Source organism: Gobio gobio, assembly GCF_949357685.1.
Source record: "Gobio gobio genome assembly, chromosome: 14".
Taxonomy (NCBI): Eukaryota; Metazoa; Chordata; class Actinopteri; order Cypriniformes; family Gobionidae; genus Gobio; species Gobio gobio.
Genome location: NC_137107.1, coordinates 29,386,354 through 29,403,568, shown reverse-complemented (window position 1 = coordinate 29,403,568; position 17,215 = coordinate 29,386,354). Strand labels below are relative to the sequence as shown.

At 39.1% G+C, this 17,215-nt stretch overlaps 1 protein-coding gene across 3 annotated transcripts in view; it reads left to right on the top strand.

Moving 5' to 3' along the window:
- Nucleotides 1-551: 551 nt before the first annotated feature.
- The window catches only part of gria4b (glutamate receptor, ionotropic, AMPA 4b), a 121,348-nt gene continuing 104,684 nt past the window's right edge, over nt 552-17,215 (top strand). For all 3 annotated transcript variants that reach the window (XM_079835701.1, XM_079835700.1, XM_079835704.1), the window contains exons 1-2: nt 552-847; nt 3,658-3,816. In XM_079835701.1, coding sequence (XP_079691827.1) covers nt 760-847; nt 3,658-3,816 — 247 coding nt within the window. In that variant the 5' untranslated portion in view covers nt 552-759. The remainder of the gene's footprint in view (nt 848-3,657; nt 3,817-17,215) is intronic.

The window sequence follows — 17,215 nt, the reverse complement described above, 5'->3', positions numbered from 1 at the left end:
TGTCCAGTAGAAATACACTGGAAAAAAAGTGTCACAACCCTCCTTTATGGTCAGCCATGATGTTTCTAGTTTTTCATGTAAAGCTTGTGTGGATGTTGGGATATCAAAACGAAAAAGAACCTCCTAATTCCAGTTCTTACATTTAACAACATCCATTAACATGATAGCAAATCAATGTGAAATTGTACTTTCTTACCACAGTAATTTGTTAACTGGTGGTGTTTTTCTCATAGCCTATATGCTGTTAGATATGACACTTATTTGTACAATAATGCACATAACCTATGCTGCCTGCATAAAATATTCTGGACTGCACAAAACAGCACGTATCATTCACCTGTATGCACCACAATAGTCGATGTTCTAACTAGTCCAACTTAGCTTTTGTTTCAATGGGATAGTCCAATCGACAGGGTGGTCGCGTTATTAATGAGCTTTCGCTCGGCTCAGGAGAAGTATGCTGTGTTGGCATTGGAAGAGAAAGAACACACGAACCCCAGCTAGAATGAGTGTGTGTGATGGTGTAGAGAAGGCGCATGTGTGATGAGTGTGTGTGTGTGTATGCAGACACTGCCCACCGCTGTCGCGCTCCCCCCATCTTGCATGTGGACCGTCTACCGCCGGACGGAGTCGCACCAGGGTTCGTGCCACTGCAGGGGAAAAACCCGGCAAGAATGGATTTCTAACAACGTTTCTCCTTTCTGTCCTTTACCCAACTGACGTCATCCTCAATGTCTCTCACAAATTTGAACTAACAAAATGAGGATTTCTTGTAATCAGCTTTTACTGCTATTCTCTTGCGTTTGGGGACTCACTATGGGTGCTTTTCCGAGCAGCGTTCAAATCGGTAAGTACGGCGATGCTTCTCAAAGGCACGAGCTTCACGTTAAGTGCCGTAAACAGTGTCAAATGAATGACAAAAATAAGACCGTCTGCAGTGGGGGTCAACTGCGAATGTCAGTGCGCAAATAATGCGGTTGGAAGTAGATTTGTTGTATGACAGCAAAGGGTTATTTTAGAGGCAAACTGTTATTTTGTTGGATACTTTTTGATTGTTTGTTATTAGCTGTCAACCAGATCAGCGTGCCACGTTTTGGTTATGGCACCACTGCAGTGCTCTCCGTGGCTCTAACGGGATGTTGTTCTGAAGATGAATCATTCTCAACAAGGGCACAAACGCAATTAAAGTTTATTTATTTATTAATGAATGCTTTGTGAAATCAAAATAGTACGGATAAATGATCACAAAGCGACTTAAATATTAATTCACCACCTCGTGAATAGAAAGTGGCTTAATTTATTCCAATACTGCATCAAGCCCTGTGTCATGAGCTCTGAGACTCCTGGTGCCTGTGAGATACATGATCTCTCTTAGCCTATTCTTTTACAGAAATTATGTAAAGTGTACTGTTTTCTAAGGAATGTAATGCCTTAATCACACTGTAAAAAAATCCATAAAATTTAAAACATCTAAAAAAAAAAAAAACCTAGCAGCTGTGATTTTGTGGAATTCAATATGGTGTACGTTTCTAGCATTAAAGGGAGGCGTTTTGTTGCCCTGTTACATTTTGCATAGGCTTTATTATTAAGTTTATTATTTAAAACTATGTAATTATTAATATTAAGAAGCTTGGAAAGAAAATAGCCAACAAAAATAGTTCAAAAGTAGCCAAAGTGTCAAGTTTTGCGTGTCACCAAGCAATGCACAGATTGAAATCCAGAATGGAACTGAATATGGTGGAATGGAGCAATAGATATGCTCAAAGCATTCTGTAAGCACTCGGCTCCAGCTCCACTCTGGGTTTTACATTTCACACTCTCCGCCCACTAGAGAAACCCACAAATGTTGAATAGCTAAAACATTTATTTTAATATAGGCCTATTGATAACCACCAGAAACTATATATACGTCAACAGAAAGTCAAATAAATCAAAGTTGGCCTTTCCACATTGAAACATGTAGAAACAGTGCATATATGTATGTATGTATAAAACATACCATCAGGGTAACACATTTTTACATGTGGCGTTTTAGAATGTCCCCATATTAGCTTGATTTTATTTTCCAATGTTGGCTATGTTGCATATTATAAAAAGCTTTAAAATATAAACAACATACTACAAAACAACTACTGCGTATTCACAGTTTAAAAGCAGAACAGTATATTCTAAATAAATTAGCAGTCTTTTATCATTTTTTATAAAGGACTGCTAAAAAAGGTAGAATGTTCTGCAGGACAGAGCCGTAACCACCATAGACATTGAGGGGGACAAGTCCCTCCCCAATAATTAGAAATGGCCAAATTTTGTCCCCCCTCAATATTTGAAATTCTTGCACTGCTCTGCTGCACTTCATTACGCAGCACTTCTGTATGTTACTATGAAATTTTCTTTTGGCTCGTACACCGTCTTGACACAGATGAGCGGGTCAATCTATTGCATAATGCCGTTGCGGAGACTCTCTTTCCGGTGAAATCACAAAACTGCTTCTTTGCTATTAATATACACTCATTGATGAACATATTTGATTTTAATGAGGGAAAAAACCTATATGAGGGTTGATTAGAACCCGTAACATTTGACACTGGTTACAAAAATTCTACCCCCAGACCACTGAGGAAGCCAAATGAATTGTAGAAGAATCTCGGGACTTCTATTTGATGTGAATTAATGCAAATATTATTTGTAAATAGTCCCAAAATTATTATTTCCCAACTAGAATTATATTCACTGTTCTGTTTCTTTATGCTTTATAAACATTTTGAATTGGTCCCCCCAAAGACATGGTTAGTTTTACTTGCTGCAGGAACTCACACAGTCCCTCCTCTGAGCTGTGTAACGCTCTAACCATTTTCCTGTAAATGTAATAAAGGGACTTTTTGAGATTTAATTACACATTACATGTTATAATCCCATTAAAGTTACTGTTCTCATAAAAATATAATTACTTGTGTTACATTACATGTAGGATTTAAATTCGTCTTGTTGCACGCCATCTGGTTTATGCGCATGCGCACGTTTTTGCGTGCTCGCGCTGAGAAGCCTGAAGTTTAACGGCGTCTTGCTTGCTCTCAGGACAAGTAAAACGGAAATACGCATTTTATTATCTGAATCTGACATCTACAGAAAAGAATAAACCGCAAAAGGCAAGTTATGCGCTGGGGAAGAAAACTCAAGTTGCAGAACACTCACCTGCCAAAGTATACTTGCCACAACAACCTGTTTATTAACCCATTGAAATCGTTTAATATAAAGTTCTCTCGTGCATATATATATATGATTTTCACTATATTTGGTAAGGCTGATCAATATGGTAAGGTTAACCAGATTTTTCCTGTGCTATTTTTATTTCTTCTGTTAAAATTACAAACATGTTTATAGTGCAACATACATTTTAATATTCCAGAGAGAAGCCATATATGTGCATAATGGTGTTATTCGCCTGTGAAAGCTCACTAGAGTGTGCACTTGACTCACCTGATGTGGCATGTTACTTGAATTTCAATATCCTCGAACCATGTGTATTTTTTTACCCATATATCTCTTTTTCCTCTTAATCAAATAGCCGGTTTCCTATTTGACGTCTTTGGTGCAATGTGTTATTTTTCTCCTCCTCACTTCTTTCTTTCTCGCTACGGCTCTCCCTCTTTCCTGCAGGCGGGCTGTTCATCAGGAACACAGATCAGGAGTACACTGCCTTTCGGTTGGCCATTTTTCTTCACAACACAAGCCCTAATGCATCCGAGGCCCCCTTTAACCTGGTACCCCACGTGGACAACATTGAAACAGCCAACAGCTTTGCCGTGACCAATGCCTGTGAGTTTAACCTGCTTATAATGGCTATTTACATTAATGCTGTTTAATTAGCTAGAGAAATAGGGTTTGAGAGGATAGCAGGTGATATTGTAGGAAATAGTTGGTTCAGATCAAGTCCCACTTCCAATGTGAATAGTAAAAACAATTTAGGCTAATGAGAATCATACTGGCTACACGAACTGAACAGAAGCACTAAAGACCTTCCATCCAGTCAGCACTGGTGTGTCTTTGTGAAATCTGTCCTCCGGCTCTCAACTGGCACAAATACAGGCTAAGTGCATGTAGCAAGTATACAATATATTTGTGTATGCACCCTTCCCCCAATGCCCTGAGCCGGGTATTCTCACTGTGTGTTCATGTGTGTGAATGTTTGAATGCATTTGCGTGCATTCTGCTGACATATGTGCTGGCATTGCATAAATTGTGTTTGTGTTTGGATTTTGCAATAATACAAATCTCTATGGCAGTCTAGATCTGCCAAAGTTTGTTTATGATCCCCTTCTGGTGTTTCTCCTGTGTGGTCCCATGTTCAGAATGGTGGTTGTGCTTCAGGACCCATTCACACCAAGAGCGATAGCTTTAAAGATAACTATATTAGCGTCCACACCTGTGGATGATCTCATTTAGTTAATTCTAAGCGGGTTCTTGTCTGCCGCTTTAAATGCTTAAGTTTGTTACAGCTGGATGGATTCTGATTGGCTGTCATTGTTTTTATCGTTCATCACCTGGAAAAATCCAATGATATAGTTTCTCTGTGCCATTATCGTTATAGCTGTGGCGTGAACTCTGCTAGTCATTAATATCGAGAACGATTTTTTAGAACTATATCTTTATCGTTATCTTTATAGTTATCATCCTAGGTGTGAACGGGCCTTTAAGCCGATCACAATAAGGTGATTATGTCAAATATTTTTGTCACTTCCAATCACAACCCTCTACAATGCGAGTATATCACTTGCATATGCGACCAAATGTCATGCTAGACAACCCTTTACAGTGCGAGTAAATCTTCACTCTGGGCAACTAAATAATATCTATCATTAGCCATTGGCTAATAAATGCTTAGATTTTACTCGCCAGTGTGTGTGTTAGAGGCTAAGAATAAGTTTAGCATAGATATATTTTCACTCGCTCCATCATGCGATCTGTCTATTTCAGTTTAGCTCAACAAATGCGCAGCATCCCTGTAATTGACGTACCGTAAACTCTAGTGTTGAAGGCGCACAACTCGCCGTCACATTGCTGAGAGCGCTAGCTGTGTTTCACACACATGCAAAGAGAGAGACAGAGAGAGAGTCTTGCATACCATGCAGAATGGACTGTCAAAATAGTTCATTTGGAATTATTCAGCTTTTAAGAACAAGCAGAAGATATGCTGGTTTCTCAGGTAGTGGGCGGAACTAATGCGCAAACGGCTATCTCATTGGCTGGTGCTCATCTATTACTGTCCCTGTTTTGATTTCAGCAAATCAGTTCGAGCGAACGCAGACAACGTGATTAACATTCATGAACCCAGCAGCTCATCAATCCTTAGTGTGTTGTATATTGTTATTGGTAGAGGAATTAGTAGTAGTATTATCTTAATAATAATTACTATTATCTATTGAATTTTTTTACAGAAACACTGAATGACCAACAATATCTTAAACACCACCACCAGTCCTCAATTCAATTAAAATATCAAGGCTGTCAAACGATTAATCGCGATTTATAAAAGTTTGTTTACATAATATGTGTGTGTGTGTGTGTGTGTATACTGTGTATAATTATTATGAATTTTGGAATACACACACGTACATGTATATTTAAGAAATATTTGCATGTATATACTGTATATATTAGAGATGCACCGATTGATCGGCCAGGGATCGGAATTGGCCAATTTTCTGCATGATCGGCCTGATCGGTGATTGGCCGATCATTCTCACGTCTCCGATTTTGAGCCGATCCGTCTACATGCGGCTGTGAGCATGAGCGCTGCCGCGACGTTGACATCAGAGCCACACTCGCGCTCACAGCCGCATGCAAACACTAGAAGACACTAATTATGCCATTTGTAAAACTTGTAAGGTTAAAATAACCTGCGGGGGAACCACCAGGAAAGCGCACAACACGACAAACCTAATTAGACACTTAAAACTCCATCACCCCGCGGAACATGCTCAGTTTGAAGAAGGTAACGTTAGTAAAGGTAAAACGGCTAAAGCTGGCCAGAGCTCAGAGCCAGCCACAGGTCTGCAGCCTCTCCTATCTTTCCTTGGTATAAGCAGCGAAAAGACCAAAGCAATTACAAAGAAATGATGGACTTCATGGCGCTGGATGATGAGACGAACGCATAAACCGTCACTTCATGAGAATTTACAGTTTCATTTGAGAGAACGGTCAAATCATGAACACAGACACTCAAGGTCAACGGCAACCCGTCTTCACGGCAACCCGTCAAAATAAAAGTTTGGTTTAAAAAAATTAATTGACAGAATATTTTAGGCTACTGTTGTAGCCTACTGTAGATTTAGCGGTGGCTCTATGTAATAATAATACGTCTCTACTACTAGTAATCATTATGCTTAAATGGTTAATTATTTTTCACTTGATCTAATTTATTTTAGAATAAAAAAAAATTAGCTTTGAAGAAAAAGTGGATTTTTGTTTGTATATGCTGTCAATTATAGTTCTTAGACATAAAATCGGAATCTGCAAAAATCGGCATCGGCCGATCTCATGAACAAAAAATCTGAATCGGCCAAGAAAATTGCAATCGGTGCATCTCTAGTATATATTTATGTTATATATCAATATAAAAACATTTCTTTAATAAATACATGTATGTGTGCATATTTATATACATATAATAATTATACATAGGGTTGTATAGGGTTGCTAGGTGACTAGATTAATGTCTTTTTAATTAGCCGATGGCTAGTAAATTGTACGATTTCAATTGCTTGGGATTGAGTTCGATGCAAAAAATAAGTTTAGCGCAGATATAATTTCATTGCCTGCTGAGCTTTATGCACCGTCGCTTGGCTCAGAGTGCCTTCTGTCACTTTCTCTCACACATGCAGAGCACACTCAATGTGAGATAAAGAGAGAGGCTTTTACACATGCCATGTTAAGAGAATTGACGCGCTAGATCTAAATGCAGGGCTCGACGACAGGGCTGCCCGATAGCCAAGAGTTGACAGAACTGTCACTGTCCCGATTGCGCCAGTGTTGCATCATCATGAAAGTTTATTATTTGCACGTTTTTTAGCCTTGCAAAGACGCAAAATATAATTTGGGTGCGTCTGACGGAAAGCCCAGAAAGCCACGTCTGACAGGATGCGAATACTGAGTTGAGTACTTTCACGTCTTCTTGTGCTTGACTGGACAATTTCACACAAAATGATGTCAAAATGCCCGCCGTGGCGAGTATCCTAGTAAACATAGTTGGTTATGTCTTAAGTGAACGTGAACAATCGAGATAGAAAACACATGTGTATCAGTATATTGGATCTGTGCATTTGCATTGTCTTAAAGTGACAGCATCCTAATATTCCTGCTGATGTCCAAGTTTTCAATGTAAATCAAACAACAAAAGTCTCGCTGCAAAAAAAAAACTCTCAATGCTCTTAACCGAAAATCTTTTGTAACTTTAATAAGGATTCATGTATATTTAATTTATGCAGTGAAGAATATGCAGTGTTTGTTTTGTTTTTACATTTATAATTTTTTTTTCAATTTCTGTACTTAATCTGTATCTAACTACTGTTAGATCTACCTGAAAAACCTGAAAAGCAAAAGTTAATTTGTATGTTTGTTCTATTGTGTTTATTTGTGGTATTTTATTAGACTGTTTACTTGTCTTTAATAGTGTTTGAAAATTATATTTTATATTTATGTAGATGTATGTAGATTTTTTTCATTTGCATTCACTTGCATGCCTTGAGTAAAAAAAAAAGAAAATGACTAGCCAATAGCGACTCGAGCTTCAGTGTGTCTGTAGAGAGTTGGATCATGCTCAGTATTTTTTGACATGGGGTCAGAGGGTAATCGTGTAGATCAGCCACGGTTGTGCCTGGACTTATAGTTCTTCCTCCTTCTCCCATGCAGTTCACTTGCTATTTCCTTCACGTAATTTTCAGTGTTTGGCTCTAACCACAGCATACAGTGTTCCTTATTTTCTAGTTCCTTATCTACTGTGATATAAAGCGATGTGATGATCTGTGCTTCCCAGGTAGTTGTGCTTTGTGGAAAGTTTAAAAATATGCTACACAAGAAATGTTTTTCTTTAAATTCTTGCAGAGACAGCATCATAAACCCCATGAAATCAAAATAGGAGAATTGCAGCTCTCCTGTTACTTTTAAAGCCATCTAGTGTACGACTGAATGAAGCAGGTACACACATTTAAAATTGGCAGTCTCTTCCAGGGAAATTGGAGGAATGTTTTGATGTCTCCTATTGCGCTACACAGCTTTTGTCCAATTAAATTCTCTCTAGAAAAAAAATGACCGTCCCTCTAATATCACCTGCAGAGCTCAACGATAAGGGTGTCAGAAGTGTTTTGCACTGTATGCCACTGTTTCAGTTGAATACGAATATGAATTTAAAGTTGAATATGAAGTTAAAGTAAAATATGAAAATGGGGTTTTTGCTGTACAATTTTCTTTTTGTAAATTTTTTTTTTAAATGTCAATTTTAGTAAATTTTCTAGCATATATAAGTAAAAAAAAATTACACTTTTTAGTCAATTTTCTTTGTCTTTTATTGTGATGAAATTATTTCTAGAAAATATACAAATATATTGCTATATATATATATTTACATTGTGATGGTGAAGTGAATAACACTGATTATCTCTTCATCACGGCACTTGTTAGTGGGTGGGATATATTAGGCAGCAAGTGAACATTTTGTCCTCAAAGTTAATGTGTTAGAATGTGTTTGAGCAAGTTTGACAAGGGCCAAATTGTGATGGCTAGACGACTGGGTCAGAGCATCTCCAAACTGCAGCTCTTGTGGGGTGTTCCCGGTCTGCAGTGGTCAGTATCTATAAAAAGTGGTCCAAAGAAGGAACAGTGGTGAACCGGCAACAGGGTCATGGCGGCCAAGGCTCATTGATGCACGTGGGGAGCGAAGGCTGGCCCGTTTGGTCCGATCAAACAGACGAGCTACTATAGCTCAAATTACTACAAAAAAAGAAGTTAATACTGGTTCTGATTGAAAGGTGTCAGAATACACAGTGCATCGCAGTTTGTTGCGTATGGGGCTGCATAGCCACAGACCAGTCAGGGTGCCCATGCTGACCCCTGTGACATGGCATAATACAGCGCTTCTAGTCGTTTTCGTAGATCCGTGTGAACGGGGATCGTTTTCTTTTGACATTGTTGTTATCTTTACGCGAATAACGCAAAGGAAGAACTTTTCAGTTTTTAGTACAGCGTTGTCGTGTAAATGTACCCTTATACTCCTCATCTGGAATCATAACAGGCTGTGTTGTCTACACTGTGAGACCTGTCTCTGATGATAGAGTTGGCCCATTGAAGGATGATGAATTTGTCTGAAATTTATATAGCCCGTTTAACCTTCTCAGCAGATTAACACAGCATCGTCCTGGTGGTAATTTGAGCCAGCCTGATAAGTTCCTGTCCTATTACTGTGTATGAACAATTGGTTTCAGTTAAACAGATTAATCGCCCGGTCCGTCACTCGCCATTTTGAGTGCAGTGTAAATCACTGCAGAGGAGCGGCAGCTCTGCTTGTATAGTAGTCAGACTACCAGCAATCTGACGTGGTGTGCCACATCCTCGGCATCTCATCCTTTCCTTTCCTTCCTCTGTGGCTGTCTGCAGCTCTGTTTGCAGTGTGTTGCACATGATGGCTTTTATTCCTCGCTGGGGAGCCATCGCTGCCACGAGAGGATGAGTAAAGGACAGATTATTCCCTCCCAATGATCTTTCTGCCTTCAGCCGCTTGTTTCTTTCTCTCCATCCTCTCAGTTCTCCAGTGTTATTTTACACAGTCAATGGTTAAATTAAGCGGGGAATGACAAATGCGTGTTTTTGGGGAGGGTGAGGGGCAATTTTGCATAGTAGGGATTTATGTGACCTCTAGGACAGCCGTGCAATTGGGCATGTTTTCAGCTTCTCAGCAGTGGGTATGTCAACTCTGCAGCATATTGCTGATACAAGCCTCTTTTTGTGTAATTCAGTCATAGTCGAGACAAGTTTGTTTCCTACTGTCGTATCAGTGTGCATGATAGCATCACCACATGGGCATATGCCCCTCTCCACAGAGCTACGCTCAACCTATTTACTCACAGCGCCACATGAGTGAACGCTGCTTTATAATATGAGCACGGCAGCTGGATGAAGGGTTTTTGGTGCTTTTAATTCATTTATGAAGAGGTCAGCAAGGAAAACATTTGTGATGTTTACTTTTCCAGTTATTAGCCCCAGAGAGCCTCTTGTTATATCAGATATCGGAAATATTATTGTGCCACTAGAGCAGGGCTTGGAGTAAAATGGTCACAAATGCTACAAAAAATATGCAGAGATGGCGTTTGTTAACCGAGCTCCTGTAGACCCGTCTCTGAGCGACAACACAAAATAAATGAAAATGTCCTCATGTCAGGGCACTTCTTAATTTCCTCCTCTCACGGTGTTATAAACCACGGGTGTGGTAAATATATTGTGGTAAATATTTACTATCACTGTCTTTGATAGTGTTTTGTGCATGCTCCCACTACATCACTCCTTACCTACCGGCTAGCGAAACGGAAGTCTAACACAGTAGAAGGAAGTACGACATCGTATTTACGTCCGCGTTGCAAAATAAGGTGGATAGAATACTATTAAATAATATGTTGTGTGCCACATCATCTCACAGAAGAGATGCTCAACTAAGTTATGAAGTAAGTCTTGAGTAAAAACATATTATTAAATGTTGTCTTTTGTTGGTCAAGAGGTTCATAAATGCTTCTCATGTTTGGTAAAATGTTGCTTTTTCAAATGCACGTTATAAGCGACTCAAACTCGCAGTGCTTTCAGACGGAGCAGCATTTACTACTGACAAGAAATTTAATTTATAATCGCAATAAGCCAAATCGGTTTAAGGTTAATTGCTATTTAATTGTGCAGCCCAAACCGCTTAATTCATATGGATTCATTTTACAACACCTTTATGATATTTTTTTATCTTTTAAGTTTTGGTTACCTGGGGCCAGATTTACTAACAGCTTGCACCAATGCAAACCTTCTTTTGGCATTAAAAAACTACTGTCTAAGATGCGCAGTAATAAATTAACGCTGAAAAGGCGTGGACACAGTTATTTTTGCGGCTGACATTATTGCATATGTATTTGTTGGAGTTTCCCTTTCAGGCGCAAAATTTATGAGAGGAGAGTATTTAAATGAACCACGCAAGGTGATTTACAAAGGTTTGCGCTCGTAAATTTTGTGCCATTATTTACCGCCCAAAAAAAGCATGTCTTAAACCAGACGCTAATGGGTAGATTGCGTTGATCATTATGGAAATTATCCGGTTGCGTCTGTGTCCTTTAATTTGTGTGTCTTCTGTAGATTACACGCAGAACTGTCCACTCCCATTGGCGCTTTTAAGGAATTGCGCTATCACGCTAATTTGCCCTGTTCAGTAAATCTGGCCCCTAGGGACAGAAACCTCTCAGGTTTCATTAAAAATATCTCAATTAATATTTTGAAGCTAACCAAACTCTTATGGTTTTGGCTTATGACTCTGGCTCATCCAGTGTTTTAGGGTTAGAACTATGGGACAGTATTTTTCAGTTTCCCTTGACAGCCGACTGTGTGCTGTTGATTTGCCCTTTTGCGAAGCATATACTCTATATATTATATTTGCAGTTCTGTTTGGTGCCGCTAGTGGCACAATGCACCTTTAAAATACTGTGTTCAAGCTTATGCTCTTTTATTTTATTGCACTCTTTCTTTTTATTAGCACAGAGACAGGATGCTCTGAACAGATTGTTAGAGGATATTATGCTGTATGGAAACAGTGTGCAAAATAATGTCTTCAGCTAGTTGCCTTTGTTCCGTTCCATCTGGTTTTAAAATGTATGAAGCTTTCAATCAAGCCCCTATGAACACCGCAAGAGTCTCTTTGCTTTGTTTGGTCTGTCAACAGAGAAGATTATGTGGCAAACAGATAGGGCTGTGTCCATATGTGTGTTTAAAGCCACAGTGTCCTTCTGTCCCCATCATTCTCTCAGAAGGCTTTCTCTTCCAAGGGGTTTGGCTATCCAAAAAGAAAAAGAAAAAAAAATGGAGAGAAAACCACACAAGCCAAACGGTGACGAAAATAGCCAGGGGCTTGTAGGGACTGTTTCTCCAGATTGGATCCCTCTGTGAACAGAATCTATCCCATATCACTGTTTCTCCCTCTGCCTCACTCTTTCTGTCTCATGGATAGAGTATTTCAACAACATGGAAACTTTTTGTCTGTCTTTCCTCCAACTTACTCATTAATGCGTGGGTCTGATGTTTGCATAAGTCTCACTGTAATTCCTGAATCAATAGTTGTTTCCTGCAGCCATCTGCAGTGCGAGTGAAAAGGGGGTGAAAATCTCCAGTGATCTCAAGTTGTTTGATGGAGAGTCATGCTTCCTACTTGCAACTCCAATTCTCCTTTTATTGACGGCATGATATCTGTTTTGACAAAGATTTGTCAATAATTTGAAGCTGTGTCAAAATAAGAATATCATGGATTTTCACATTTTTTAATGATACGGAGCCTCAAATATATGAGTATCTCCTTGTGAGGGATTGGGGTTTTGAAATTAAAGGAACACTCCACTTTTTTAAAAATAGGCTCATTTTACAAGTCCCCTAGAGTTAAATAGTTGAGTTTGACCGTTTTTGAATCCATTCAGCCGATCTTTGTATCTGGCGGTAGCACTTTTAGCATAGCTTAGCATACATCATTGATTCTGATCAGTCCATTAGCATCTCATTCAAAAAATTACCAAAGACACTTTCAATATTTGTCCTATTTAAAACTTGACTCTTCTACAGTTAGATCGTGTGCTAAGACCAACTGAAAATGAAAAGTTGCGATTTTCTACACCTATATGGCTAGGAACTATTTTCTCATTCCTGCGTAATAGTCGCGGATCTTTGCGGCAGTACCATGGCTGTAGCAGCGCAATGATATTACAGCGCCTGAAAGGAGCCCCCAGCTAGGTAACTTTCAATGTGACCGGCACTAAGTTCGTATAGATGCAGAGAAAGCTTCAGGCTTCAGCCGACAAATTGTGTTGTGGATTTACCTGTGTGATTAGCCATGGTTTTGTGTGTTGTAAAGGGCTGTGATAGTAAGTCGAAGGTGTATACTACCACCATGTTTCACAGAATACCAACGAATCATTGCGCTGCTGCAGCCATGGTACGGCCGCGAAGATCCGCGACTATTACGCAGGAATGAGAACGTAGTTCCTAGCCATCTAGGTGTAGAAAATCGCAACTTTTCATTTTCATGATGTAACTGTAGAAGAGTCAAGTTTTAAATAGGAAAAATATTGAAAGTGTCTTTGGTCATTTTTTGAATGAGATGCTAATGGACTGATCAGAATCAATGATGTATGCTAAGCTATGCTAAAAGTGCTACCGCCAGATACAAAGATCGGCTGAATGGATTCAAAAACAGTAAAACTTAACTATTTAACTCTAGTAGACTTGTAAAATGAGCCTATTTTCAAAAAAAGTGGAGTGTTCCTTGAATTGATGTATCGCGATGCGGATGTGTACGATTCTGCAACAATGCAGTAATAGACCATAATCAATTATAGCTTACTGACATTTCTCTGACATCATTCGTCACATTCGCGCTAGCGTAAAATGGCGGAGGAAGGCGAAACGCAAAATGCACCGCTATTTTAACATCTACAGCGTGTGTTTGTGCGTGCAAGTGTTTTAATGTTATTGTAACTTAAGTACACTACAGTTTCATGCACGTTTAGTATTTATTAGTGTTTGTTAGATGTAAATGCTCCTGTCATCTGCTGTGTTCAGACTTAAGTTGTGTTTGATGTTTGCTACATTAAGGAGCACATAAAACAAAAATGGAGTTCATATATTTGACTGCTTGTATTCATTGAGAAAAATGTAGCCATGTGCAGTAATATTGAATATCGTGATGGAATTGAATTGTTGACATGATGATCGTAATCAAATTGAATCATGAGACCACTGATGATTCACACCCCTAGTGAGGAACCTCTTTCCTAAAATATAAAGGCGTGTGTATAAAGGCCCATATACTATCAAAGTATGTGTTTATGAATATTTTAGCATTTCATATTATAAATCTGAACAATATTATCTGAAAAATATTTACTTTTTATTATAATAACCACCATTAGAGTACATGAATAAACCTGAACATTTTTGCTGTCAGTAGAAAAACATATTTAACCTCATGATATCCAACCATTAGAAAACATAATGTCAAATTTGATGTAATTTTACAATGCAAACTTTTTCAGAGAAAAAAAATTTATAAATAAAATAAATGTATCCGTTTTGTACCCATTGACTGCCCCCTGGGGGGTTCCGGACTCCAGTTTGAAAACCTCTGGTCCATGTTGTTGTTTAGACAGAATATCTACATTGTATATTCATTACTTGTTTTTTCTTCATCAAAAGTCTGCAGTGTGCCGACATGTTTTAGTAAATGCGTGGTACAATGTCTTTTTGCACTCTGCTGAGCCATTTCCTCTCTTCTTCCCTGGAGGTAGGGCTCTGGACTCCCTTTGAGTGGTTGGGATTCACCTTTTGATTGAAAGTCTCTGGCGGCTGGCTCTCTGAGGATTTTGGGAAGTATTTTTGGGTTAGGTTCGATCCTCCTGCTTCAGTGGGCTCTGGCGTCCATCTGAATGAGTTCTGGTGAGGATCTGTAAATAATGAAGGGATGGAGGCGATTGTTTGGGCTACTGGGAATGTCGGAGAGGAAGGAGGGGTGTGCAGCGGTAAAGGGTTTCCTCAAACAAGACGTTAATATGGCTGGACAGTGCAGAGATAACATAGGGATGTCCAAAACATGAACCAGCTATTTAATGGCACAATATTTTTTAAATATTTATTTATGAGGATTTTGTGATTAAATAAGGGTATTTTCTAAATGTATTACAAAATGCAATGAAACTAGAACACTCAAAAACAATTAAAAAATTTTGTCAAAGAGAAGGTGCAAGGAAATGAGTCAGTGAATCATTTATTTGATCAGTAAATTGTTTAGATCGGTGAGTCATTAATTTGCACAAACTATGCTAATTAACTGGTTCAGTACAGTTAATAGGACTTCTCAGCTCTATATAAACTACTATGGAAAGAAATGAATGCTTTTATTCAGCAAGGAGACATTTAATCAGTTCAAAAGTGACAGTAAAGATTTTAAAGGGCACATAACACACACAGTTTCTGGCAATCTACACTGTACCGATTTTTTCCTAAAACAGTCGAGCTCCTGGAGGCGTGCCGTGGGCAGAGCTAGAGTCACACACACACACACACACACACACAATACATCATCACAATATCCCTGGATAACTTTTGATTCATTATACGTTTGTGATGTTTACATTATATGCACTTGCGCACCGATTGCCAAAACATTTGATGCAGGTTTACTCACCACCTTCGGTTTGACTCATGACCGTCATCTTTTATCGCTGGGACCACTTCGTCTTTCTTTTATATGAAAACTTTTATATTGTAATAATTTTTCACAGTATTACTGCTTTTACTGTACTTGAAAATCTAACCCACACCAAACTTTTGAACGGTAGTGTATGAAATGAGATAGGTGGTACAACTCAGCACTGATTCAAAAAATGAATTGGACATTAGGCCTATGTCTTCACATTTATACTATTATTAGTCCTTTTTTTGTATTCAGATCTCACAGATCAATCGCTTTTATCAAAATTCAATTTTCTTCATGTTTAAAAAAAGCTTTGTTGTCCCCCAAAGCATTCTCGAGAAATTCTTTAACTAGTGTCGAGGCCAGATATTTTCTATGGATTCTTTTCAGTGGGCTCTGCTGCATCTATCTTAACGCTGCGCCAATATCTCCACAGATTAAAGCCTTTGTATCTGCCTCAAAGTGTTCGCTTCACTGAGCAACTGTCTCCGTCGAGGCCAGGTAGAGCCGATAGATTGGAAACCCTCTGAACCTCTTTCAAAGTCCCTTTCTCTCCCCCATGGGATTCTTACCTTTGGCATCATCTGTCCTTCAAGCTGTGCTTCAGAAACACGACGGGGCTGGAATGATGGATCACCTTAGACCCACGCACAAGGACGACAGGCAGGGAGGGATGGGCTGATGCTGGGGAAGGGGTGGCTGTCCCTCAACTCTCCTCTGGCAGGTCCAGTGCTTTGTCAGCCTCCTTTCATAATTTTTTGCCAGTGGATCAGACCACCGCTACAGGGGAAACACAGATGCATGGTCCCCTTGGACGTGATTGTGGATGTTAGGAGGGGCCATGGCAGCAATAATAACCAACTGCAGAACTGCAGAGCCATATGTCACAGCAGTCTGAGGACAGCAGCGCCAGTCTCAGACCATTGTTGGGGTGGAGCTTATAGCGTCATTAAGGGTAGGGTTAGTGGTTGAAGCGGAATATGTGATTAACTTCCGGTCTGACGCTGCTGGCCAGGAGCTGCTGTCCTCAGACTTCTGTGATGTGTGGTTCTGCGGTTCTGCAGTTAGATATACTGTCTCATGAGGGAAATATTTTATCCTAAACCAACAAAACATCCCATTTGTGGCATTCCCAATTCAGTTAAGAGAATTCTGGCAAAACCTTAAAATCACATGTTTGAATGCAAAAATTTGCGTGGAAATGGTTCAGAATATTTTATTGTGTTTATGTTACTGATATACTAGTATAGATATTTTTGTCTAGAGCCAATGGTAGTATATCTTAAAGGGATAGTTCCATCCAAAAATGAAAATTATCCCATAATTTACTCACCCTCAAGCCATCCTAGGTGTATATGACTTTCTTCTTTCAGATGAAATTCAATCTGAGTTATATTAAAAAATATCCTGGCTTATCCAAGCATTATAATGGCAGTAAATGGCAGCCCAAAATTTGAAGCCCAAAAAAGTGCATCCCTCCATTATAAGAGTAATCCATACTGCTCCAGGGGGGTTAATAAAGGCCTTCTGAAATGAATCAATGGGTTTGTGTAAGAAAAATGTCCATATTTAAAACTTTAGTAAAAACTGCAGTAAACAACAGTAAAACTATTTCCACTACAAACCTGTGTGTTTATGATTACGATAACTAATTAATATTAAAGCTGCAATCAGCGATGATGGGCCGAGTAGGAGTAGAGCGCAGACTCGGGAGTGCCCCCCGGCCTGCGAAGGGCGTTGGGGGTA